Source organism: Lichenostomus cassidix, chromosome 5 (genome assembly GCF_008360975.1).
Source record: "Lichenostomus cassidix isolate B80296 chromosome 5, HeHo_3.0, whole genome shotgun sequence".
In the NCBI taxonomy this organism is placed as follows: Eukaryota; Metazoa; Chordata; class Aves; order Passeriformes; family Meliphagidae; genus Lichenostomus; species Lichenostomus cassidix.
The window spans coordinates 32,036,047-32,060,066 of record NC_139486.1 but is presented as its reverse complement, the minus strand read 5'-3'; the positions used below and the strand labels follow the sequence as shown (position 1 = coordinate 32,060,066).

Below are 24,020 nucleotides of genomic sequence, written 5' to 3'. Positions count from 1 at the left end.
TCAGCAGGGAGCCCACAGAAGACAGAACTGCCAATTCCACAACCCAGCAGAATCTTCACCTTGCCCTCCCTCTTTAAACACCCCCTTTCACAAAAGCATGCATATGCAACAGATAAGAAACTCCAGTCATCAGTAGCAAGTACTGCTTTGGTCTAAAAGCACTTCCATACAGAACAAATATTGTTCAGCCGTGTTGCATCCTCTGCCTCAGAAACATACTGGAAGTGTTTGTGTTTCATTTTAAAACCTAATAAATACCTCCTCTTTTTTTCTGGCTATATTTTGCAATCATCAATCTGTATGAATCCAATCTTCATTGAAACCTTACTATTAATAATACCACTTATTACTAAAATATAGTTTTCTTTTATAAATTCTCTAGTGATTCTTGATCAAGTATCATGAAGCTTAACTCAATTACATTTCAACATAAATGTTTAAATGAGGAAAAAAGCACCCCAGATAGAAAGAAATTCTTCTAACCATTACAGATGTCAGACACAACCTAATGAAAAAAACCCCAAACATCCAAATCCCCATTTTTTACCAAAAGAATGAAAACATTTCAGTCTCTAAAATGGTGACAAACACTTTCCCAAGTCTGTGAAGCTTTAACGAGTGAGGGGAGAGAGTAAATTCCTCCTTTACTTTGCACTCTTTTGTATTGCCAAACTTTGATTATGCTTAATCAGACTATGATTTACTCAGAAAACTCTCAGTTTCTATTACAAATTCTCTATTTTTGTGTAAAATAGTATAACAAACACCCATAAGACAACATGATTTATAACATTTCAAGTGTGACAGAGTCTGCATAAATTTTCTTCTCAAAAAATAATTTTAAGCAAATACTATTATTAATGACTGGATAGCTTCCTGGAAAGGACAACAAAAGTATTACGTGTCATGGCATCAGCTTTGCCTGAACAGCAAATCATTCCCAAGAATGCCATCACTGGAAGTACCATTATACACTTGCTCTGCTTCCATGCTCTCTCTTACGCCTTTCTCATTCTGGCTATTCAAGCAGAGGTTACTGTGCCACATGGATGCCTGGTCTTCCACTACAGAGCTACCCTTATATTCAGATCCAGATTTTGCATAACAGCCTCTGCCTCTAAAAGCTCATACAGTTTTATCAGAACAACGACATACAGTCAAAAATATAATGAAGATTTTCACTCTTATTTCTGTAGAAAATGTAAATCGTTCAGATTTGATATTAGTAGCTATTATTGGAATGACAAAATAACAGAAAAAAGCATTATAAAAACTTCAAATGATGTGCAACTACTGAATATATTTTCTGATTTCTCTTATAGCAGTAAACCGATTCAATTCTTTTAAATCCATTCAATCACAAAAACAGGAAATGAATGACTTTTGTAAACACACCCACCGTGTCTTTTAAATATCCGGCTGACAATCTCACATACATGCTGCTGTATCTTGGCTGCCCAAATAGAAAAACTACCCTGAAACCATCATAAATAAAAAGTACATATATAATTCACGTGCGATGAACATTCCACATAGACAATCATTCCACGTAGTATAGGCAATAAACATTCTGCTATCTCATCCCACTATAAAAAATTGCAATGCTCACATAATAAAAAAATAACTACATCTGTATGAAGTATTATTGTACTGTGTTACCTTGAATTTCTTTAGATCTAGAAAGATTAAACAGCTCATAAATTAAGAAAAATCATGTCAATTAGAAAGGGAAGAAAACATTCAGAGGCAACACTTTCTGTTGACAGCCAGTCAACCATTAGTTTGACAGGAATTCAGAGTAAAGAAAGTCATAATCTGGATATAAGCCTAAAGCATTAGCTGCTACAATCAAACACTGCTGATTGTTCTGAAGAATGAAAGTTCAAATAGGAAGTAGCTATTCAAACCCACATAGTAGAGACTATAGTTTTAAATGGGAACCAATGGGACGGTGAATCTTAAGAGATAATGCAATTCACTCAAACACGCTAGAGGTTTACCCATATAAGCATATTTTTTAAAAATTCAACACAGGGAAAAAAGCCAAACCCACACATCCCCTGCACACCCTACAAACCTTCAGCATATCACTGTCATAAGTATAGTCTATTGCTGGAGATATACGCTGTGAGAATATCTGACTCATCATAGTCCGGTAGGCCTTTCCATCCACATTTGCTAAGGTATGGTGGAGGACTTCGTGGAGTTCAGACTCTTCCATTTGTGGTGGTGGAAGATGTTCACTTTTTAACAGCTCCACAGCTGTTGGTCGTGCTGCAGGGTCATGGTTCAGGAGCCATGTAATAACTGATCTCTACAAATTAAATCAAAATTTTATAGATTAGAAACATTTTATAAGTTAACAGTATTTACAACAAACTTAGTAGTCACATCGCTTCAATAACAAATGATGAGACTCTACAGGGGACAAAAAAGTAGAATCTGAATCCTTTGGGTGGGTATTATTTGCTTATTAAATTTTAAATATATTTTATTATCATCTGAACAAATTTACTATACCACACAGATTATTAAAAATGTGCTTCCTGAGATGACAAAATACATGGTGCCCTTATCCTCTGTTGTTCCATGGTGGCTAGCTCTGGCATCTCTTTATCAACAAAATTAAGAAAAAGCAGAATTGCATGCATTAAATAAAACAAGGCTTTGAGAGGTACAAACATTAGAGAAGGGAGAATCTTCCTGGCATACTTCAGTGAAATGAACAAGATGAAAATGTTTTTATGGTACTAGTAACATGCAGACTGCACATAGAACAAGCATAACAGACAAAAAGTTAATACTAATGGTCAACAAAAGAGTTGACTAGCACAAGGATAAAGCTACCTACATGGTCCAGAAAAGATTACACTGCTCGTTATCACTTCATTATCTGCCAGAGGCAAATGGAACAGCTCTTGGCAGCTCTTTCAAGTTTGGAGCAGCCAATTGAGCTTGCACATCTCCTGCTCTGTGAAACAAATTTCCTTCAAAAAGTTTGAGTTAAACAGTTGAGCTGCCATTTCTCTGAGCACAAAAAGTCAAAATTGTCCCTCAGAGCTTAAAAGGTATGCCAGTGAACTCTAAATTTCTTTATCACTGCGCTCTGAGAGTTTTGTGGGTAAATATATTTCCATGTCAACTCAGAATATTCTTTTGAGATTATATTTCCTTACTTTAATATCATGTAATAAGACTTGGCAGAGAATACTAAGTGGAGAATTAAGTGGCAAATTAATTAAGGGGGGAAAATTATAACTAATGTTTCCTGAGAGGGAATACCACATAGTTAAAATATCTTCAAAATTACCTGCTTTGCATGCTTGACTTCATCGAAGTCCTTAGGAAATACAATCGCAGGCTAACAAAACAGAAAACAAAATCCACATTTGAATTTTAACAGGCAGTCCAGATTGCTCAGATTAGTCTTATTTTGAGGTTCTACATATTTAAACAGAGAAACTAAGCATTTCCACTGCCCATGAAAAAATAAACAAAAACGCCACCAAATAAACAAAACCTCTACACAGCAAATTTAATTTGAAGAGCTAAAAGGAAAAATAATGCTTTGATAGTTTCATACAATGAAAATACAACTCATAATCACAAGCATTTATCAACTAAAAATACCAACTGATTTCTGAGAAAGACCCACCAGGCCTAAACCTAGGTATACTAAAGAGATGATTCCTTTATCTGACATGTAAAAATTAATTTCACAGACAGAACACTGACTGATGGCAATACCATTAGAATCCACAGTGCATTAAAGGAAAGTCAGAGTACCAGCCTAGATTTTATTCTTCACTTTTCATTATATGTTTTACAAACCTTGTTTTTAAGAACACCCAATGGAAACATTTTTTCCTATCTTGTGCATCCTTTTGCTTCTCTTAATTACTTAATGCATAGAATTAGAATGTTTCATATCCATGTACTTACCAGCCTTAGCTGACCAAGAACAAAGATCCTTTCTGATGCAGTATTCATAGGATGGTAACACATTTCAAAGAATATTATACCAAGGCTGAACAGATCCACTTTCTAAGGAAGAAAAAAATGAAAGCTTGTATGTAGTACCTATGAATTCTCTGAAGATGCAAATAGCAGAGGAAAAAAAATGTTTTGGTTAAATTTCACAGTATTTAAAGCTGGAGAGAAGGCTGGAGCTTTTTCTGCGTCTTTTTGTATGTTTTATTATTATTTTTGTTTTTAAAGCTTTTTTATTAGAAGACACAATCCATCATTACCATTTGGTAGACTTTAAAGCCTTCTATCATCACAGCACTGCTACGATGTAAATGATGGTTGCAAGGAGTTGTGGTCAGCAGCTCAACGTCCAAGTGAGGAGTGGATGTTCCTCAGGGCTTGGTACTGGGACTGGTGCTATTTAACCTCTCTCTCCATGACAGGACTGTGGGACTGAGAGCACCCTTGGCAGGTTTGCAGGTGACACTGAGCTGTGTGGTGCAGTCGACACACTGGAGGGAAGGGATGCTATCCAGAAGGACAGGCTGGAGAGGTGGGTTTGTGTGAACCTCATGAAGTTCATCAAGGCCACATACAAGGTCCTGCACATGGCCTGGGGTAACCCCAAGCATAAATACAAGCTGGGCACTGCATCCAGCTCTGGGGTCCCCAACATAAGGAGGACATGGATGTGCTAGAGCAAGTCCATGGAGCAAGTCCAGAGGAGGGCCAGGAAGATGATTATAGGAATGGAGCATGACTCCAGTGAGGAAAGGCTGAGAGAGCTGGAATTGTTCAGCCTGGAGAAGAGAAGGCTCCAGAGAGACCTTGGAGCAGTCTTTCAGGACTACAAGAAGGCTGAAGAGAGACTTTTTACAAGGGCATTGAGTGATAGGCCAAGGGATAATGGCTTTAAAATGAAAGAGGGTAGGTTTAGATCAGATATTAGGAAGAAATTCTTTAGTGTGAGGGTGGAAGAGGTTGCCCAGAGAAGTTGCTGATGCCCCATTCCTGGAAGTGTTCAAGGACAGGCTGGATGGGGCTTGAAACAACCTGGTCTAGTGGAAGGTGACCCTGTCCATGGCAGGGTGTTGGAACTGGGCAAGTTTTGTGGTCCCTTTCAACATAAACCATTCTATAACTCTATGACTTCCACTTTGAAAACATTCTTGCTTTGAAATTCAGTTTGTCTCTGCATATAAACAGGATTCTCTTGGATGGAAAAAATACACCTCCACCTCCCATAATCAGTCTAGAAATCCAAAGAGCAATACACACTTTATTACCTTAACTAAAAACTGTAAGATTTCTATCCTATTCAGTTATGAAGGTCCTCCATGATTACATGCTTTCAACTTGAAGTTGCTTGCATCTAGTCATGACCAAGCACAGGCTGAAAAACTGACTTGCCCACATCCTTCTAACCCTTGGTTTCCTCTTGAAGGAATGTTTAAATCCTGTAATTATCACAGGAGTCCCACCACACCCTGTTCCACACTAAATTCACCTCTGCGGAGGAGGAATGACCCAAATCATACCTGGCACATCTTAGATTCCATGCTACCTTTTCATTAAGTGTACTTCAATCATACCTGATTGTACGTAGATTTAGTGCTTCCCTGGACCTCTGGGCTGACATACAGCGCAGTGCCAACCATCCCTGTCAAGTTACCTACGTGGCAAAAGATGAGAGCTCTAGTTTCAAGAAAGTGGGAGATAAACGCAACATCCATGTCAAGAAAAACCTCATTCATGTTCTCTTTCTTCTAGGTTGGAGTGCAGTCCTTACTGAGAGAGACTCAGCTGAGAACACTGACTAACAGTTCTTACCTTCACATGTCAAGTATCTGCGTCTAACTGTAGTTGCTAAACCTATCTATTGCTTTACAGATTTGTAGCAGGTCAGCACACAATATTACAACAAAATTTCACTGCCATTACACTTGTCTTTAAATGTACCGTGTACTAAAGTTTCCTCAAAACACCAAATTCAGACTCTAACAGGTGGTGTCAAAAACCAAACCAACCAACCAACCAACCAAGGACCCTGAAGTCTTGAAATTATCCTGTATAGGCAAGAGAACACAAGTGCAGATGGAACAGATATACAGCATCTCTATACACCTCACCATAAGGAAAGCACTGATCTGTGGTACAAGGCTAGCAGAAGAAGCAAATTAATTCTTAAGATAAGAGGCAAAACTGCCAGATTATAACATAGCTACCCAACTTGGTGATTGGTGGTCCCGCTGCTGGCCCCAATAAACAGAAGTTTCATTTTCAAAGAACAAATGCAAATTCTAACAGTGTACACAAGACCATAATATATACATTTGCTTAAAATAGTTTAGAACAAGTTGCAATGTAAACTAACCTGATGGGTCAGACACAGCAGAACCATCCGAGACATTTTCCTCCTGTTTAGAGACCACCTGAAATCAGTGAAACAATCATACTGTAAATGACATGTGAAATGCTTCTGTTGGCTTTTCTTGTCACGCAGGTTGGCACTGCATGGTTTCATTCTAGTACCTTAGAAATTTAAAAAAAGCTTATAGCACTCTCAATATATAAATATCATGGTCATTTAACTATTTTTTATTTTTATTTTTCATGTAATTATGTCACCAAATTCAAGTGTTTTTTTCATTCACTTCAAGCTGTACTTACTGCATTTGCTGGGTGATCTGTAGCTAAACCAAAATCACCAATTTTCACATGATCATCTGAATCCAAAAAAATGTTCACAGGTTTCAAATCTCTGTGGATCATTCCCTGTTAAAGGAGGAGAATAAAACAAGACCCACAGATTATTAAATTATAAACATGTTTCAAAATAAAAGTCTTTATAATAGACTGTAAAATCACATTACATACTTTTATTACAGGGGAAAATCTACTGCACTAATTCACTGAAGATAAGTCTTGAAGACAGACTATAGTTTGTAGCCCAGAAGTTAGAAACAATCTTCAGTGCTACCAGATACCTAATAGAATGTTTTTAAAAGATGACCAAATTTTTATGACAAATGGGTAAAATCAGAAGTGGTTCGTTATAAAATTCATGTTCATGATAAAATATTACAAACCCGAAGCACAGACTAATAATGGAAAGGTCAAAGAGAAGAAACTTGCTAATAAATGCCCCAAAATGAATATGAAGAAACCCATAGGGAAAGAGGCATAACACAAATATTAGGTACAGGTCATAACTATCATATTAACTAACCTTTTCATGGATGTAAGCTAACCCATCCAAAATTTCTCGGAAAAGCCTCCAAAGCCGACTGGTATCTTCGTATAACCCTTGGTCAATAGTGTCCCTTAATGTGCTCTTTTCACAATACTCCATCTGAAGAAAGAACAGTTTTGTCAAGAAAAGTGTGTATCAGAAACTTGTATCTGTACATATATTAATGCCAGGGGTTCAGGAGCAAATAGTACCACCAAAACATTCAGCTTTTTGGAATTTTCCTGAGAGCTGTCTTTTAGCTACAAACATGCATTCACTTCTGAGTCCTATCTCATTTTCTAGGACAATGGTCTGAGCTTGCAAAGTAGCATATGCTCTAGCATAAATGTTAACAACAAGGTGAAACAGGCCAAGCCATAATATGTGATCAAGCCAAGCCCCAAGGAATCTCTGGCTTTACTTCACTTGGCATCTCAGCTGCTTTTATGATGAATATGCACAACACATGCAAACAAGCCTATTAAAATCTAATTCCATCTAGCTGTAACGTCCTTCCAGACAAGCTCTAGCATTAAGTGCATTACAAAAAATTGTACATCACCACAGAACACTTATTAGCTATGATAGACTGTTTCTGGGAGAAGCTAACTAACTCCTAACACAGGAAGTGTCAGTAGAATAGCCTGAAGCTGCAACCCTGCTGGAGTTTCATTTTGAGTCTACTGTTAGAGCCATACAATGGCTTTACAGATTACTGATTTCTATTAAAATAAAGGGCATACACAATACTGTGCTTTTGAAGAGAACAAGGAAGTTTGCACACCTGTGAAAGACAACTTCCCCTCTGGAATTTAACATGGCAGACTTCAACTCCCCAGTGGGGATTAATACCACAAGCAAACTGAGGAACACCAGCTACAGAGTTGGGGACTGGCATGGATATTCTAAACAAATTAGAACAAGGCAAAAGAATGCTTTGAAAGCCATGGGCTCAAGGGTTGACTCGTTGGGTTGTTCGATGGTTAGGTCAGGAATTGCCAATCTTTACTTGTACATGAGCAACACCACTTATCCCATTCTGCACTACAAAACTTTGCTCTCTCCAGGCACAAATACAGAGCCTTGGAAGGCATAACAAACCATGTGCACTGCATAGTGCCTTCCACCAAACAGGCCTTTAGAAAACCAGTCTATTGCAAAAACAATACTGAACTTACTCATTTGCATTTTAAAGATTATTACTTTTCTCATGAAAACCAGCAGCTAGTCTCTGCAGATTGAAATAAACAGTATCCTTTCATGTGAACACAAAAGCACATTTGTACCTGAATGTACAGATAATGCACTGTCTGAACAATTGGTATCCTGTCTTCTCCTCCATGGCTATTATTTTCATTGCCTTCTTCATTCTTTATCACAATAAAAGTAACAGAACAGTTAGCTACAGAAAGCTGTGCAGACTTTTTTATTATACTACTATATTACAGTACTACCTTTTAATGGCTGGAACACATTGATGACAACTCAGCTCCTATGGATAGGTTTGAAAAATAGCAAAAATAATATAACAATCTTTTTGTTATGTTTTGTTATATAATTCCACTGCTTCTAAATAAACTAGAAAAACAGGTGTGACCAACTCTCAAAATGAAAATGACTAACATTTTGCCATTGTTAGACACTGAAAGAAATAAATTCCGAAAGATTTGGATGAACCTAAATCTCAAGCTGTGTCATATTAAAAAAAGAGAAGAAGATAAAATATGAAACTAAAAGATAGAAAGCTTGCTTGATAAATAATGCAACTCCTACCCTCAAACAACAATTTTGGTATGGTGCGTGTGTATATATATATATATACATACATATATTTATGTGTGTGTGTATATATGTACATATGACATAATGACAAAAGAATGCACTGCCATATTATTAAATTATATACTGAAAACCTTTTCATGCCAATGTACATTACAACAGAAAGAGGAAGGAGATGCAGCTTTAATAAGAGCATGTTACAGATCATCAGGATTGGCAATGACACATTTTAGGTGCTGTACAAAAGTGTGCAGTAGCTTTCTAGTGATCCAGTGCAGACTGTCCACAGCAAGTGCCGTGACACAATCTTAAAATCAGCTAAAATCTTAGACATTACATTGATTTCCCCTCTCTTTTAGACAGCTAGCAATAAGTATTTTGTCTGCTTTCATAAAGTGGCTATGAACAGATACATTGGTTTAAAGCATCTAAAGGCAGAACAGAATTTCAACTTTCAGATGTTATAAGACCATATAATCCATATGGTTAACTGTTAAGTCATGTACACAGTGAAGTGTTAAACTTGAAACAAGCTGGGTCATGACTAAAAACCCCTCATATTTAGCACAAAAAACACTATAAAAAACAGAACCCAAATTAGCTGCATCAGACTGATTTCTACAGAATGCAGCTCACGATGGCACAACACTTACTCTAGCAGAGCATAAACTTAGATGGTTCTGTACTTACACCAAAAGTGAAATAAAACTTTGTTACATTTTCATATTCACTAACTTTATACTTACCGGAGAATTACCTTTACTGTTTTCATCCTCGTTATCAAAAATTATTTCGCTTTCAGAATCTGTGGTTGGCCTGTTTAAAAAAACACAAAGAAAAAAAACTCAAAAGTTCCACATACAAAGAAATATTTACTAAAGAATCTGGAAATTATTTTGGGGGAAAAAAGAAAATCTAAGCTTCTGCTGAAGACTTTCTATATGCCTTAAAGAAAAAAGCAAAACAAAAAAATACCCAGAAAAGTATCCTGCTCTCAAAGCAACACTTCCTTTACAATCCAGTCTATCAAGGGACAGTACATATCTGCATCAGTAAAATTTTATACCCAGTCAGCAAAACTGAGATAAGTTTACATACTTGCTTAAACAAAAAATCACCATGAGTGAGAGAAACAAACCATACACAGAGGAAGGTATGGAGAACATTAACAAAAAACCAAAACAAAAAAGAAAGGCCAAGTATGATATTTTTCAAGATTTGTAATATTTCTGTTATTGATTATTAAAAAACTGTACTCTCATAGCTGGAAAAGACAATCAAACATTAGGTAAACAGCCATGCATTCTGGCACAAATAATAAGAAACTTCAAGAAGCCTACACCAAAAAATTTTCTGCACAGACTGACAATTTTTCACTAGAAAATTTCCTCTTCCTGGCTATCAGACTGCTGGCAAACACACTGGTTTTGAACAAGGGGACAGAATAAAAGTGCAGTGAACTACTTCTGACAAGAGAAGCAAGACTGGTAAGACACAAACTTAGTAAAACTACCTCTGCTCCTGTTCCCTACAGTGCCAATACTGAAGCCTACTTACAAAAATGAATGCGAGAACACGCCATCACCATCATCATCATCGTCATCATCATCACTGGACTCCTGATCAGCTCCACTGAATTTGTTGCTGGAGGATCTTTCACATGAAGTGCTCCACTCAACTGAACTTGTCAAACACGGAGGAGGAGCATTAGCTTCCACATCATTTGTGTCCTCAGTGGAAAGGATGAAGAGACCAGCTTTGGGAGGCATTCTTCTCTCTGCAGTTGTTTCAGATGTTGACACAGTGGGAACAGGACTTTCATGTTTTTCTATCCAAGCATTGTAATACCTCACAATATTCTCATGATTCAAGCGGGAAAGTAACGTTACTTCCCCCTTGATCCTCCGAAATTGCTTGCTGGTGGGATTTATGCGAATACGTTTCACAGCATAATAGCAACCATCAAGCTTATTTCTCACCTGCAAAATTCAAATTAATCTAAAGTCAAATTGCCTTAAAAAACAGAGCCAAAAGTAGAATAATTTCACAGAACAGGAAATCTTCCTTTCATCTGGAAAATGACTACAATTCAAATGCAAGCTTCCCCATACAGACAGGCTTTTCCCCAGTCTCCCAGCAACCTCTTGGAAAATCTTTTCAGACTATTCAATTCCAGATAAAAACCTCAACACAAGCACAGCACACTAGCAGATAGTAAATAAACATACAAACATTGAATACATTGTTTTGCTTCAGACAAAACAAACATATCCCCAAAAAGCTTTCCACAGAGGAAACAATTTTTATACCATACCTTGATGACTGCTCCAAAAGCCCCTTTGCCAAGTAATTTTAGCTCTTCAAACTCATTGTAGTATCGTGAAAATTGCCTCTGAGTTTCTGTGAAGAATGAAGCGCTGGATATCCGACTGCTGGGTACAACTGTCTCCATACAATCTATACCTGCTGAATCTGCAATGAAGACAAAGTATTGTCACTGGCAATATGGGGAATAAGGCACTAGGGATGGTCAAATAAGGAGCAAGAAGGAGATAAAACCTAAATAACTTCAAGTTCAACTAAAACCTAAAATACAGAAGTGCTCTGCTGTGTAGTTAAGTTCTAGTACAAGCATGAACAGTTTTTAGTTACTAACATGAATTATGCTGGACAAAGGAATGATTTTAACAGGAACAAACAAGGAAAGAAGTCTCATTGGAACACCATCTCCCAAGGACAAAGTTAAGTCTATATTTACACTATGCAAGAGGTGGATCAAAGCATAAGCTGCTTCTACTAAAAAAAAGCCAGTAGACAGCCTACCCCAGCCAGTCACGGACAGAGAAGTCAAAGGCCACAGTAGCTTTTAAGTTAGTTAATGTAACACATTTGTGCAGTCTTGTGAAGCTGTAGCACAGCTCAGTTTTTCTCTCACTGCAGGCATGTAGTCCACTTATTCAGCAGAACACAGGGAAAACAAAATTCCTTACCATCCAGATTTTCTTCAGCTACAGGTATTTTTATTCGTGGAATGTTTATGAAACTATGTTGTAGCAACTGCTGAGGAGTCCATCTTTCTTTATCTTCCAAGCAAACACACCTGTTAGCAAACCACAGAGAGCACTGGTCCATGTCTGACATAAATGTTAGAAGGGTTCTTGTTATACTTAAGGAATTATTACCTTCATCATCCAGATGAGAATCAGAAGCAAAGACAGACTAAATGACTTATCCACTGTGATATACAGCTGGTAGCAGAGCAGAGAAAAAGAGAGCACCAAATCTGCTCTCTGAAATCCCAGATTAGCAACCTGAGCCATGAGAACTATCACCTCTTCTCTAAAAACTACAATTAGCAAGCAGGAGTACTTAGCTATTCTTTAAAAACACCATTAAAATCTAAAAAAACCCCAAAAACCAAAAAACAAACAAACAAGCAAAACCCCAACAAAACAAAACAAAGGAAATCAAAGACAAAAAGATACAGGAATGTGATAAACATACTTTTCCAGAAAGTCTTGAAAGTCAGCAGGTAAACTGGTAGGAACAGCAACTGGGAATTCCTTGGTTACTTGGCCCTGGCTGAGTGAAAGCAGAAGCAAGCCCAGACGCCATACATCTCCTTTTTTTCCAGGTTTGTTGGGAAGACCATCTTCACTAAAACGAACTTTGGTTTGCTCAAACACATCTGCTTTGCAGATATCAGCTAAGCGCTTGGAAATACTGTAATCTGTCACCTTGATGTTTCCTTCAGCATCTACCAGGACACTGGAAGCACAAAGAACCTTGTGCACTACTGAATTACAGTGCAAGTAGTCAAGAGCTGACAATATCTGGGTCACATAATGGCGCAGCTGCTCAACTGGAACTGGAGTCTCTTTGTGTAGGTATGTAGAAAGGCTGCAACCACTTACGTGCTCCACTAAAATATCCACCACAATTGAATCGTCCCGTTCTTTGAGGTTCATACATTTATAATGTACTATGTTTGGGTGACTTAGCTTCGTCAGGGAGTTGAACTCTGTTTCTGCTCCCTGAAGCTGGTAGAGAAACACAACATAACATGTATTTTGTCATATCTTGGAACACACTACTACTAAAATATGTAACATGTACTAAATACATATAAAATATATGGCATCCTTATACTTTTCTAAAAAGGAATTATTGCACACTGGGGAAAGTACAGATAAGATTGATTCCCTCTTTCTTCTGAAATTCAACATTTTATTATTTTATTAATGCATACTTGCAAACAGACTTTCTTGCTTTTTTATTATTGTAAAGGAACTCCTGACTACCCCAACACACTCATCTTCTTTTATGCAGATACTCTAAAAGATTAACATTTTCAAGTTCATTACTACCCTGTCAACAACCCATAAACTAGCAGCCTAAAGAAAAACACGAACCTCACCTAATCTTTATTAAGCCAAATGCAAAATATAGGCATTACCTGTTTCTTAGACTTCTCAATCTTTTCTATTTCATGAGTTGTAAGAAACTTTCCCATCTTTTTTTGCCAGTGCAGAACCCACTCATAAATTAGAACAAAGTCTCCACTGTGAACTTCCAAGGCATTGTAGATAGATTTACCAAGCTGCTCATCCTTGCCTATACACAAAGGGAGAGAAGAGGAATGTTGGAAAACGCAGTTTTCCAGCAAAACTTATGCTAACTAAACAGGCCTGAACAAAGCCTCAGCATAGTCAGGCCTCAGTAAAAATCCTAACAAGCTGTTATGAGAAACTAACACCTGAGAACCACAACTGTGTTTCTGAGCTCTGGGAAGAATGTCATGGGAAAGATTAGGGAGTCAGAAGTGTTATGAGAAAGAAAAAAGGGAGTCACCAAGAGGATCCCTGAATGTGTGAGAACAAACTGCAGATACGTGTGTAACTATAATTAGTAACATCTGTAACAGTATATAAGTTTCTCGTTTGGTGAAATAAAATGGAGCTTGCTTTAAACCCACTTTGAGACTGCCGTGAGTTCCCTCTCGTCGTTATGTCAGAGGAACATGGCTTCTCTTGTTTCTAAGGATTTGACAAGAGCTCCTGCAAATGCTCAATAAATACCAGTAAGCCTGTTTTCTAAAGTCAGAAACATAAACCTACTTACAACTAGACAAGACACATATCTATATGGTAAGTATGGAAAATATCAGGCTTGATGAGACTGAATGCTATGTAACAGTAATAAAATGAAAGGAATCGCACATTGACAAAAAACCGTTGCATGCTTTCAAGAATTTCAAGTTTTAATAAATGAACAACGTTCCTGTCATGTCCTGTATTTATGTTTTCACTAAATCTGCTGCTTTTATGCCATTGCTATCAGGAGTAATGGAAGGAGAGTAAGTATGCATTTCCAACCCTGTGCTTATCAGTGATTTCACACGTTACTGAAAGCTAACATGTGACATGACTTCTTGCTTGATAGTCATGTGTATCTGACAACCTAGCTATTTAAATTCAAATGCAAATATTTTTCAGTATTAATTTAGTTATGTAGAGAATGTAAAATGCTGAGAGGGTGGTTTGACTTTTTTAATGGCTATTCAGTTATGTAATTGTGCCTAGAAAAACAATTTTTTTATTTAAAATAGTCTAGAAAAATATGACCTATTTACCACAAAGTAAGTTTTCCTATTTCTCCCACTCTAATTGTGACATTTCACAATCCACAGCTTCTCCATCCTTGCTGCTTATACCTGCTAATACTGTTCAAGGTACCAAACAAATCAAACTGTTAAAAAATCCTTTCAGTGCAGGTATCTCGGTGAGCAGCTGCAGTGTGAGCTGCAGCCTGCGCTCTGGGAGATCTCTGAGACTGCTATGGGAATATAGTCAAGGTGAGGAAACCTGGCCTGACTGTGTGAGTGTGAGGGCTGCAGCTGTGAAGGGGCCTTGGTCCCAGCTCAGGTGGTGCAAGAGTGACCGTGCCAGAGGCCCCCCTGCATGGTTGGACAGGGAAGTTTCATTACCAGAAACCACTCAACAAAAACAAAACAGGCCTCCCAAACCCCAGCATTTCAAGCTGCAGTTGTAATTTTGCTTACCTAGACATTTTCCTTTATGGACAGTAAGCTGTCCAGCACCACTAGTGCTGAAGTTCAAAACTTCGTGATTGCCAGGGGACTCGTCATTATTACTAACAGAAAGCGGGCGTTCTCGTCTGCAATACGAAGAGAACATTTTTCTCCAACTCAAAAAGATAGTACAGTTAAAGTCAGGACTTCAATACAAACCTTAAAAATTGGCAAGTTCCCAAGTTATCTACAGCACATGGCTTAGTTAAGCCAAGACAAATGAAGGTGGGGGGAAGGGGGCAGGAAAGAGCCCAAAATGAATAGGTGAACAACATGGCACACTATTCTCTGGCCTCCAAATTTCACTTTGAAAGCTAATGCTTGCAACAAAATAAATAAATAATTTCTAAAAATCCACATGCAAACTGACATACTTTGAACGTCCAGCTGAATTTGGTCGGTGCTTATTATTCACTCCATGTTCCAAACAGCTCCCATTTAAGCGTGAAGCAACTCTATGTCCTGCAGTATCTTTCTTGTGAAAATCTTCTTGATTTGTCAGAGCTGCTATTTCCAAACGTTCCTATAAAACAAGAAAGACACCAAGTACAGAAGCCACTCCTACCCTAAAAATATGCAAGTACTTCATTATTATTCCATGAAGTCACACAGATCACAGAAGAAATATGTTTTCATAATAAATGTAAACATGAGGCCAAAGAAAAAGTACCAAGATGTCAAAAAGTATATTTCAGCACTGTCGACAGGCAAGAATGTAAAGAAACTGTAAACATTAATATACTGGCTTTTTTCTATGTCTGTTTGAAAATATCCACCTTGGTACACTCAAGATGCTAGTATATTCCAGAAATACAGCCCAGAAATAATCAAGAACCAGTTTTAATCCAAATCAACTAGAAGCCCTGAATAAGAAAAGGTATCCACGAAAATTTCAAATTTTTACAAGTACTGTTACAGTACTACGAAGAACTTATTGCAAAGTTTTTTTGCACACTTGCTTAGAAAGAATACCTGTTTGGCAATCTCTTTCTTTTTTCTTTCTTCCCTTTTCTCTTCCTCCCTTCTCTGAATCTCGTTAAGGATTTCACGTTGCTGAAAGGAATTTCAGTGTTGTTAGAAAAGCAACAGCACATGCAATGCAACAGCTAAAATCTTACTCTGGTTTAAAAAAGAAAAAAGCTATGATGCTGATTTTCCAAAACGTTAAAAGAGGACTTAGAGTATGTCACAAAAATAAAAAAATAGAAGTCAAATTAGCTCTCCTGGGGATGTTAACAGTATCAACTGTATGATATAGGAGAATGGAACTGTAAATTACTTCTACGGCCAGACCCAACAATAAAGTTTCACACACAAAAAAAAAGACAGAGAGATAAAGCCAAACAATCTTTAAAAAAGCAGAGCTATGCTGTCCATATTCCACACAGAGTGGAGACTTCACTAGAGACTGGAGACTACTAGCCCCTGGGAGACTTGGATGAATCCCCTCATTTCTAGTGAAGGATGCTGGTGGTCCAAGGTCTCTTTAGATTAAATCTGTTTAGATTAAATCTAGAGATGTCCGTCATCATAAATGCTCCAGTCACCCTAAGAGTGAAAGAAGGTGTGATTACCTGTCTGCCTGGCTAACACTTCCTAGATTAAGATGGAATGCACTTAATATATACATTTGCTTACACTTTTGTATAAGGTCCTCTTGATAAGTGATTTCCACAGGATCAGGAATCAACATTTAGGCTTGTTTCAGGCATAAATATTTCCCAGGGTTAAAAACACCTCATTAAACATTACAATTACAGCAGCAGATGGTTCATATAGTACATATTGATCAACTCATACTGGCAGGTCTGACAAGTTAATAATTCACTAAAACTCACCATTATGCGGAGTGATTTTAAAATCATGATTATGTTACTTTAAGAATATATGGTTATCAATACTTTGGTTTCTCTTACCTCCTGCTCCTCTCTTCTCTTAACTTCTTGTGCCCTACGCAATTCCTCCTGAGCCAATCTTTCCTGTTCCTTTTGATGATTTTTTAGCATTTCTTCATGAAAAGACTTGGAAGGTGGTTTATTATACTCACTGAGAAATGACTGTACATGGTCAGCAAGTTCAAATATCATCACCTGAAAGAAAATAAATATGAATGACATGCTGAGTCAAATGATAGCCAAATGATAACCACTCCAAAAAGCAACACATCAGAAGCATGACTGCAAATTTTGTTACAATTCAGGAAGAATTTACCATATTTCACTATTTGTTGTCAGAACTATCTATTAATAAACTGTAACAGCAAAAATCCCTGATCACAGTAGCAAAGATGGCAAAAATTACTGAAAGTCAGACAACCTAAGCCATCTTATTTTTCTAAAAGATAAGTAAAATTTAAAAATCATTTTCTCAAGTTATTTAAGGCATAATCTTTCTATTCCCAAAGACAAAAAGACACATGAGCTACAACAGAACAAACCCTTTACATTTAGCTGTTATCTGCATCTACTGCTATGCAGTAGTTATTATTTCACTGCTAACAGCAAATCCAACTCTTCCTCTGCAAAGTAGTCCCCCAGTTAGAACTGTAAAGTCACAGAAAGCATTCCACATTCACATCACCACGACTACTAAAATAAGAACTGCACTGAAAACTCTGCACAGCTGAATTCTGATACATGGTTTGCCAGGTTGGAATAAATTTTTAGTTACTGTTTACTTGAGCTGTGTATGTATTGATGACCTATTGACCTGTCAAAGCTTAAGTTTTCAGCAGTCTAGTAGCATCTCCTTGTTAATTCAAGCAATCCACAGTGTTAATAGACCATCTTAGCTCTTAAATTAAAGAATGGTACAGGACAAAGATGCAGTCAGCAGCAGCACTGAATGGAATTTGCATGTACAGGTGGGAGATTGGCCAAATTAAATTGTACCATCTGCCTGTAACAGGGTGACATTTAGAAGATTCTCAAACACTGAATCCCCTGCTTGAAAGTAAGAATGAAGCCAGGAAGCAATTAAAAACAGAAATAATAGCACAATATGCATAAATCTGACATGTCCAACTAAAATATCTTTTCCAGATTACTATTCAGAAGGCAAGGCAATGATGCATGTACACATGTGTATTGAAAAAAAACCACCAAAAACCAAGAGAAAACTCAATAATCAAAAAAACACCAACAATCTGCTCTCTGTCAAGGCAGAGAGAAAAATTACTTCCTTTTTGCTGCAGATAAAGTAATTCAGGACAGCACTGCTTATGCCACTCATACAAAATGTGTCCCATACATGTAACTCATAACTACATCTACACATTGCAGCAACAAGCACGATTCTTCCTTTGGAAAACCAATATTAGTAAAATATGTGACATATTTTTAGGTCCTTTCAATGAGATCAGAAATTAAATTGGGATTTGAAAGCCCTAGAGGCTAATAACTCTTGGGATCAGTTGTGAACAGACCAAGTATATATTGCATGGTTTTGTGGTTAGAGAATTTAACCCTTCTATTTCCTATGAATAGTCCATAGCACTGTCATTAAAAAAAACCTAAACAGCAAACAACAAACTCCAGAACACACTATTGAAGTGCTAATTTCCAAAGATACTGAAAAATTTAAGGAAATTCTTGGTTATTGAACAGAATGAAAAAATCCAGTATCTGACTAAAACAGTTATTTTTAAAGTATCTGCAGAAAAACTGGCAATCAAAATACAAGTGTTGTATTCAAATGGAAAAAAGGCTTGATGTGGCAGGACTGAACAACAGATAGCCCTTGCTAAACCTGTAAAGTTGACAGGCTTGAAAAACTGAAAGCAAAAATATTAACCCATTTCAGCCTATTGTAATGTCCACAGCAGTGTAATTCTCATTTTTAAAAAGGCAAATGGAGCTATGTAAACATGTTCACCTGCAACATTTCCAAATAGTGATAAGAAACATGCCAAAACTCCTGCTTTCACCAAGAATTATTGGTTTGCTCATGGTTCTTTGAATCATTTCAGTCCTCAACAACAACAGAAAGGTATGGTTAATAGTAAACATACTCGAGGACATATAAAATCCCTTAAAACACATACAAGGTCTAAGCTTCCCATGTTTCTCTACCCTTCCCTTTTTACCCAGTTCCAGGGAAACTCAAGTATCACTACTCCTAAATACAGAAGAAAAAGGCAAAATGGCATGGAATGACTGTGCTATGAAGTGTTGAGCTGGTGTTGGAACAAAGGTCTCTTGCCCTTCAGTTCAGCATTATGTGAACAAGATCACATGGAAAAACTCCCCAGGTAACCACTGTTTGGTTAAACAGATATGGTTTCTTACAATACGTAAATTGATCAGAAAAGTACAGAAAGCTCTCAATTTTAGAGTTAGCACTGCTTTTCATATCATGAAATAACTCAGAACCTTTAAACCTAATAAAATGAACCTTTAAACAGAAAAAAAGTTTGCACTATTTATACATGCACTAGATTTTAAGAGCATCCATATTCTGAACTTACATTGATTAGAAATATGCCTAAGAAAGACAGTCCCTCCTTTCTTAAGAGCAATGCAACTTACACTTCTACTATATTATATCATACATTGTTAGAACGATGTAGGTCCAGAGTGTATTTCTCAAGGAAGTAAAAAGCTCTTACCTCTCCACGGCACTGGTTTGCCAGTTCAGCTAGTCTGGATTTTAGTTCATTTATTTTCTCATTTGACAAGCCTTTTGAATTTTTCAGTTGTATTTCAGGAACTCTGAGGGACAGCAACAAACCATTAAAAAGTCCTCATTAGAAAAACTGAGTGTAAAAACCAACAGATTGTTGATAAAAACAGTATGTGAGGAAAAAGGAATGGAGTTCACAGACACTTGGCAATTAGTCAATGCTCAAATAAGCAGAATATAAATATTACATATACAAAGCAAAGCCAGAAACACTGTTTTATATTCCCTGTCATCAAATTTCCTGTTTGCAGATTACCTGTCGTTTACACTTAACAGTGCAACTACCAAAGAAACACTGCAGACTCTAATAATTCAGCTCTTAACCGGTGGCTCTGAACAAGCCATTTAAAATATTATTAGTATAACATTTAGATTTTAAAATTTATTTATCATCACTATACAGGTTACATAGTCCCCAAGAAACAAATGCAATAAATAAATATCACCTAAGTTTAAAAAAGATTTAAAATAAATTAGCAAAATGTCTGTAGGTATGTTATTTTAAACTAAAAAAATAAAATAGGCTGGCTGTTATGTCCTTGTTATAGGGTATAACTGAGCTATCACTTGTACACCACTCATGTCACAGCACAAATGGATGGACTGAAGGGAGTCATGCTTTAGACACTATCAGTGGTGTAAGGACTGAACACAATGGGGCACAGGGCAACACTTAACCCAGAAATCACTTGCCAACACAAAATGCTGGGGCAAGCTAGTCACCTGCAACTCCTTCTACATACCCTATGAAGAATTCTTTCAAAAGCTAATCCAGCAGAAAACAGAGCAGCAGATACAACTAGGACAGCAGATGGCTCTATAAAAAAGGAGATTCAGTCTGTCTCAGCTGAAACAGTTGGGAGTTGACAAAGTTTGAAAGTGGCACTAAGATGGTGGCAGATACATCTGTGTTTATGTATTTCCAAGCTATAAACTGGGGCTGTAGTCTTGCACTGACAAACTCATTCCCATTATTCTCCATTGCACAAAAGACTAAATGCAATTCAGGTGCCAAAGTTTAGAATTGCACATTACAAAATATCACAGCATTAACAAATACTGACATGCAGAAAGCAAGACAAAAAGTGATGAATAAAACTACATGTTTTTTCAACGTACACTTAACTACGGAAAGCAGAGAAAAAAGCATATATTTCAACGTTCACTTACGTATCAGGGTAAGTATGTGGGCACTTGACCCACAGGTCAACTTTGGCATACACTTCCTTAGCACCAGTCAATCCCTGAGGACGCAGAACTAAATTAATTTCAGGAGGTTGTCGTACCTGAAATGCAAAACAAAACTTCTGACTGAAAAGGGTTGGTTTTGTTTTAATGAAAACACAGAACTCTCAATCTACAACATAGTAGAATACAGATTAGACCATCCAAATAATGAAAAAAATACATTAATGTATTGACACTGCTCAGTAAGAGTGAACTGGTCTACTGATTATCACAGTTTATCCAGTACGTTTTTAAAACTTCTTCAGAGAAGCGTAGCTACAGTTATTAGAAAGATGATTCAGACTGAGCAAAAATGAGGTTCTATAACAAAACTTTTGTATTCTGCTTACTGAAGGACAGCAGTAGGAAAAATTAAATAAATTTAACACAGGCTATTTATGAAATATCAAATATTAAAGCACTCATTGTAAAAACAAGACTGTTTGTGTTTAGATCACGAACACCAGGTATTATTTTATTTCCTAACATGGAAACAGACCATAACATCACATTGCTAAACACCTTATATAGCCAAACAAATAGACAGTACTTTTTTTGTAGTTGTCTTTTGAGTTTTGCCATAAATCAGAATTTCAACAAGCACTGCCTTCCCCATCCCCAACCTGTTCAAATCACCTACTCAAAATGACAGTAAAGTAAAATATGCCCATATATGCATTTGCTGCTTTTTCTTTTCAATTAGCTTTAGAAACAAACAACAACAACAAAACAACCCAGACCTCAGTAACATGACAAACAGGTTGGGAACTAAGACACATGGAACAACAAATACTGAAACAGATGGCAACTATCCCGTTTACTCTTTTAGCAAGGAAGAGAACATGTCAAGTCAAGAGGATGTCAGATATGACCTTTAATAGGGAGTGAGAATCGTAACACTTCTGAAAACCCAACAAATTACTAAAAGTGTTCTCACCAAACCTCATGAATAAAGGAAAAATGTTGTAAGCTGCTGCAAAAAATTGAAGTTCAAGTCTACTGCACAAAAGAAAGACACCAGAGGATATATTGTGTAGACATTCAAGACAAAAGAATGAAGAAAGAAATAACAGTAAAAGTGAACTTGTGGAACAGAACAGAGTGACCATTTCCTCCAGGTACAGGAAAACAGTGCTGTGGACACAGCTGGAAAAAAGATACCAACTAGATGTGGACACAAAAGATAAATGGAAGACAGTAGTGAGTACCAGACCTGAGCATTAACTAGCCGTAATTAAAAACCCCCAACCCTATAAAAATGAAAGCAAAATAATTATTAAGTTATCACGGAAATAGCTGCACTGTGACAAAACCGCAGCATACAATAACTATGCAAACATCATAATGTATACCGACGTGATGACTTAATTAAGCAGGTATGTAATTAGTAGGTTAAGGAACAGAGTAAGAGGAAATTTTTTTAAAGCCTGACAATTAACTAAAATGCAATTTACAAGCACAGCACTGATTACAGAGGGAGCGCTTGTATCCCGTGGATCAGTCGCAAAGGCGGCCGCTCGCAGGGCCGGGGGCAGGAAGAGCGCCGGGCACGCAGCGAGAGCCCAGCCGCGCCAGGCAAGGCAGGCGAGCAGCAACCCAGCGAGGCAGCGCCAGCCGCATCCCTGCCGCCGCCAGCCCCGCTCCGCTCCGCGCCGCCACCCGGCCCGCTGCGCCCCGACCCGCTCGCTACCTTCCAGGCCTGGCTCTGCCGCAGGTCCTGGAAGTCCTGCCCGTAGATGGACTCCAGCACCTGGAGCTCGTTCTCCTGCCGCAGCTGGTAGCTCTCCGGCGGCTCCCCGGCGCCGGCCCCGGCCATGTCAGCGGCAGGGGCGCGCGGCCGCCATGGCGCTGCCAGCCTGGAGCGGGGGCCGAGCGCCGCGCGGCACCGCCTCCTCAGGGACCGGGAGGAGGGGCTGGGGCTGCGGCCGGGCCGCCGCGCCCCTCGGGCCTCGGGGGTCGTGCGCAGGGACAGCCCGAACTGGACGGGACCCCAAAGGATCACCGAGCCCGACGCCCTGCTCCTCACAGGACTCCCTAAAACTAAACTGACTAAGAGCACTGTCCAGACTTTGGGAGGCTCGGCGTGGCGACCGCTTCCCCGGGAGCCTGTTCCATTGGCCTCCTCTGGGTGAAGAACCTTTTCTAATGTCCAGTCTGAACTCCCACAAGATCTATACCTCAAGGTGTATCTGCAATACAGAGACACGCAGCAAATACAATTAGACACAGTGTACATTTTTTTAAATCGACCTTGAGAAAAAGTCACAAAAGGGAAAAAATACCTACGAAACTCAGAATAGATTTCACGTGAAGCTGGGGCAGGATACAAGTGCCTGTGAAAGCTCTAGAAAGATTTCCACGACAACGGCTTTAGTGACTAATAGCAGGTGGAGGGCGAGTGGCATTAATCTTTGGTTGAATTGCAAACACGAAGAAGGCAAAACCCGGTGAACACCTCTCAGCCTCCAGGTGTCCTTGGGGGACCTGCCAGAGAGAGACACCGGGGGGCTGTCAGGGGAGCAGTGATAACCAGACAAGAAAATGTGCTTTCTTTCGGTCACTTCATGCGGTAACCATTGAAATGACTGCCACAAGATGGAGCCTTTAAAGTTCTGGGATTTTCATAAAGAAACCCCAAGTAAATTCATACATACAAGCTTATCTCTTAGGGGAGTAATCTGCAGGCAAAGAAAAACGTAACAGTAATCTGCAGCTGGCTATCATGCACCCAGATAAATGAATGGAGTTTTGGTGACTTTCACTTTACCCCCTGACCTTCATTATAAAAGGACCACTTATTTAGGCATTTACACTAATGATCTGTAGCTCTCAATTTGTCCATCTGAAATTGAAAGCTTGTCCATGCATACTTTGTGTTTCAGTTGCACTCAAATAATGTCATTAGTATCTAACTAAAACCAAGTGTTAAATTGTATCCCTGCAGTGACGCCGTTCTCCATTCCTTACCATTCCCAGAATGTGTCTTTAGTGGCAGGGTCTCTCTACCTCATCTGCTTTTTGGTGGGAAATTCATGACCAAAG

The 24,020-nt window shown here is 38.2% G+C and overlaps 1 protein-coding gene across 2 annotated transcripts in view; it reads right to left on the bottom strand.

Moving 5' to 3' along the window:
* EIF2AK4 (eukaryotic translation initiation factor 2 alpha kinase 4) overlaps positions 1 to 22,865 on the bottom strand; it is a 38,557-nt gene extending 15,692 nt beyond the window's left edge. The window contains exons 1-22 of one of the 2 annotated variants that reach the window (XR_014852607.1): positions 22,669 to 22,865; positions 20,922 to 21,037; positions 19,678 to 19,780; positions 16,988 to 17,161; positions 16,044 to 16,124; positions 15,446 to 15,594; positions 15,042 to 15,157; positions 13,437 to 13,594; positions 12,485 to 13,020; positions 11,971 to 12,080; positions 11,295 to 11,452; positions 10,538 to 10,959; positions 9,727 to 9,796; positions 8,488 to 8,571; positions 7,199 to 7,321; positions 6,640 to 6,744; positions 6,344 to 6,401; positions 5,562 to 5,641; positions 3,943 to 4,044; positions 3,311 to 3,361; positions 2,078 to 2,314; positions 1,400 to 1,475 (exon numbers count right to left, since the gene is read on the bottom strand). Coding sequence is in view for 1 of the 2 variants with exons in the window: in XM_085062079.1 (XP_084918205.1) it covers positions 1,400 to 1,475; positions 2,078 to 2,314; positions 3,311 to 3,361; positions 3,943 to 4,044; positions 5,562 to 5,641; positions 6,344 to 6,401; positions 6,640 to 6,744; positions 7,199 to 7,321; positions 8,488 to 8,571; positions 9,727 to 9,796; positions 10,538 to 10,959; positions 11,295 to 11,452; positions 11,971 to 12,080; positions 12,485 to 13,020; positions 13,437 to 13,594; positions 15,042 to 15,157; positions 15,446 to 15,594; positions 16,044 to 16,124; positions 16,988 to 17,161; positions 19,678 to 19,780; positions 20,922 to 21,037; positions 22,669 to 22,794 (3,235 nt within the window). In the remaining variant the exon portion in view is untranslated. The remainder of the gene's footprint in view (positions 1 to 1,399; positions 1,476 to 2,077; positions 2,315 to 3,310; positions 3,362 to 3,942; positions 4,045 to 5,561; positions 5,642 to 6,343; positions 6,402 to 6,639; positions 6,745 to 7,198; positions 7,322 to 8,487; positions 8,572 to 9,726; positions 9,797 to 10,537; positions 10,960 to 11,294; positions 11,453 to 11,970; positions 12,081 to 12,484; positions 13,021 to 13,436; positions 13,595 to 15,041; positions 15,158 to 15,445; positions 15,595 to 16,043; positions 16,125 to 16,987; positions 17,162 to 19,677; positions 19,781 to 20,921; positions 21,038 to 22,668) is intronic. The other variant, XM_085062079.1, reaches the window with a different exon arrangement.
* Between the last annotated feature and the right edge of the window lie 1,155 nt (positions 22,866 to 24,020).